The sequence below is a fragment of the Papilio polytes genome, unplaced genomic scaffold (genome assembly GCF_000836215.1).
Source record: "Papilio polytes unplaced genomic scaffold, Ppol_1.0 DF820773.1, whole genome shotgun sequence".
NCBI classification, from domain to species: Eukaryota; Metazoa; Arthropoda; class Insecta; order Lepidoptera; family Papilionidae; genus Papilio; species Papilio polytes.
In genome coordinates, this window is record NW_013528431.1 from 1 (window position 1) to 1,590 (window position 1,590).

General features: G+C 36.1%; 1 protein-coding gene across 1 annotated transcript; it reads left to right on the forward strand.

The window, feature by feature from the left end:
* The first annotated feature begins 137 nt into the window (after positions 1-137).
* On the forward strand, positions 138-838 carry LOC106110194. Its single transcript, XM_013291929.1, has 2 exons — positions 138-334; positions 607-838. The coding sequence occupies exons 1-2, from the start codon at positions 177-179 to the stop codon at positions 758-760; spliced, it is 312 nt and encodes a 103-aa protein (XP_013147383.1). The 5' UTR covers positions 138-176; the 3' UTR covers positions 761-838.
* The last annotated feature ends 752 nt before the right edge of the window (positions 839-1,590 follow it).

A 1,590-nucleotide genomic window follows, 5' to 3' on the forward strand; every position in this document is an offset into this window, starting at 1 on the left:
TCTACAATCGAACAATTTGTGCGATACTTTAGTCAAAGGTGTGGGCACGCTCTTAATCAAGATCTAACCAGAATGTTTTGATAAGAAGATTGCATTTAACAACAAAAATATGTTTTTCTTTTCATTAGTACTGGCAACTGATTGACGGATCTCCTTTGAGCGAGGTCAGGTTTAAAATGGTACAAGAAGCGCTCGGATTCCTCAACACCTTCTTAGAAGGTAAGAAGTTCGCGGTTGGCTCCAACATGACCTTGGCTGACCTGAACCTGGCCGTCACCATAGAGATAATGCGGATCTCCAACTTTAGCTTCCAGCAGTACCCTAATGTAGTCAGGTAAATAATCGAAACTATAATGTATTGCATTTAACCACCAAACACACCCTTTGATGATATATATGCAGTTATTTTTATTCGGGACATCATTTTTTATGGCATTCTGAGAAAGTTGACGGCAATGCATTTGAAGTTCCACTTCGGTTGCGGACCCTCGATGATCGACTCGTTCTTCTCATCGTTTTTTACCCCTCATGTTATTAAAAAAACTAGCTACACCTATAGACTGACGTCAGATGGAGTTAAACCAAATTTTTCAACCATTCTTTCAGGTGGTTCGACCTCGTGAATCGCACAGCGCCGAAGTTCAAAGAGATTACGCAGCGATACGGCAAAGATCATAACGACATTGTAGACTTTTTCAAAGAGGCTACCGCTTTTGAACGTGCAGAGAAGGAACTGCTACAAAAAGGGAAAAAGAAATAATGACGAACAAGTCAAATACTGCAGCCTTATCAAGTAGATAATAATGTTTGTGACAGTGACCTATGTGAAAATAATAGAATTGATTCTTTCATAAAGGCTATACTTATTTTAATAAAGTAATAGATACTGTAATTGTTTTTATTTTTGATCATTTGGCGTCGCCAGCCTTTGATATCTCACTCATGATCACCTCAATGTTCTCACTTTTATTACACACTAGCTTTCGCCCGCCAACGAAAACGAAAACGAAAGTGATGCAATGTGAAGCCGTGTTCTTCTAGAGTATCCTCTACATCTGCGCCAAATTTCATCGAAAACCGTTCAGGCTACAAACGCTAACAAACATCCATCTAAACTTTCACATTTATAATATTACTAGCTGTTCCCGTGCGGCTTCATCCGCATGAAATTATGAAAATTTTATTTTGTTGTTTTCTTTGTCAAATTATTAATAGCAAATGTCAAAATGACATGACAAACCTTAGCAATCTTTCATTCCTAATGTTGGCAGCAACTTATGGTCTTTTACCCACCTTTTGGTTTTTATCCAAAATATTTACCCCCTAAGTTTAATGGCATGAAAACATATAGCCTAAAGCATGATGCAAGTGTAGGTAGTAACAAACATTTATTTACTCTCATCATTTGTAATGCGTCATAATTAATTTGAGAAAACAGTGTTTTTTTTCAATTTACAAGTTATAACTATGAATCTATAGATTCCAACTTCTATAAGAATGAAAAAAACAAAACCGACTTCCAAACAAAATACACGAAAAACAAAACAAAATGCACTAAAAACAAAACAAAATACACCAAAAACAAAATAT

Bases quoted from the DNA above. Each gene is read 5' to 3' on its own strand.
- LOC106110194 (XM_013291929.1), top strand. From the start codon at position 177: ATGGTACAAGAAGCGCTCGGATTCCTCAACACCTTCTTAGAAGGTAAG. The intron at 335-606 runs GTAAATAATCGA...CCATTCTTTCAG, and splicing joins CAGTACCCTAATGTAGTCAG to GTGGTTCGACCTCGTGAATC.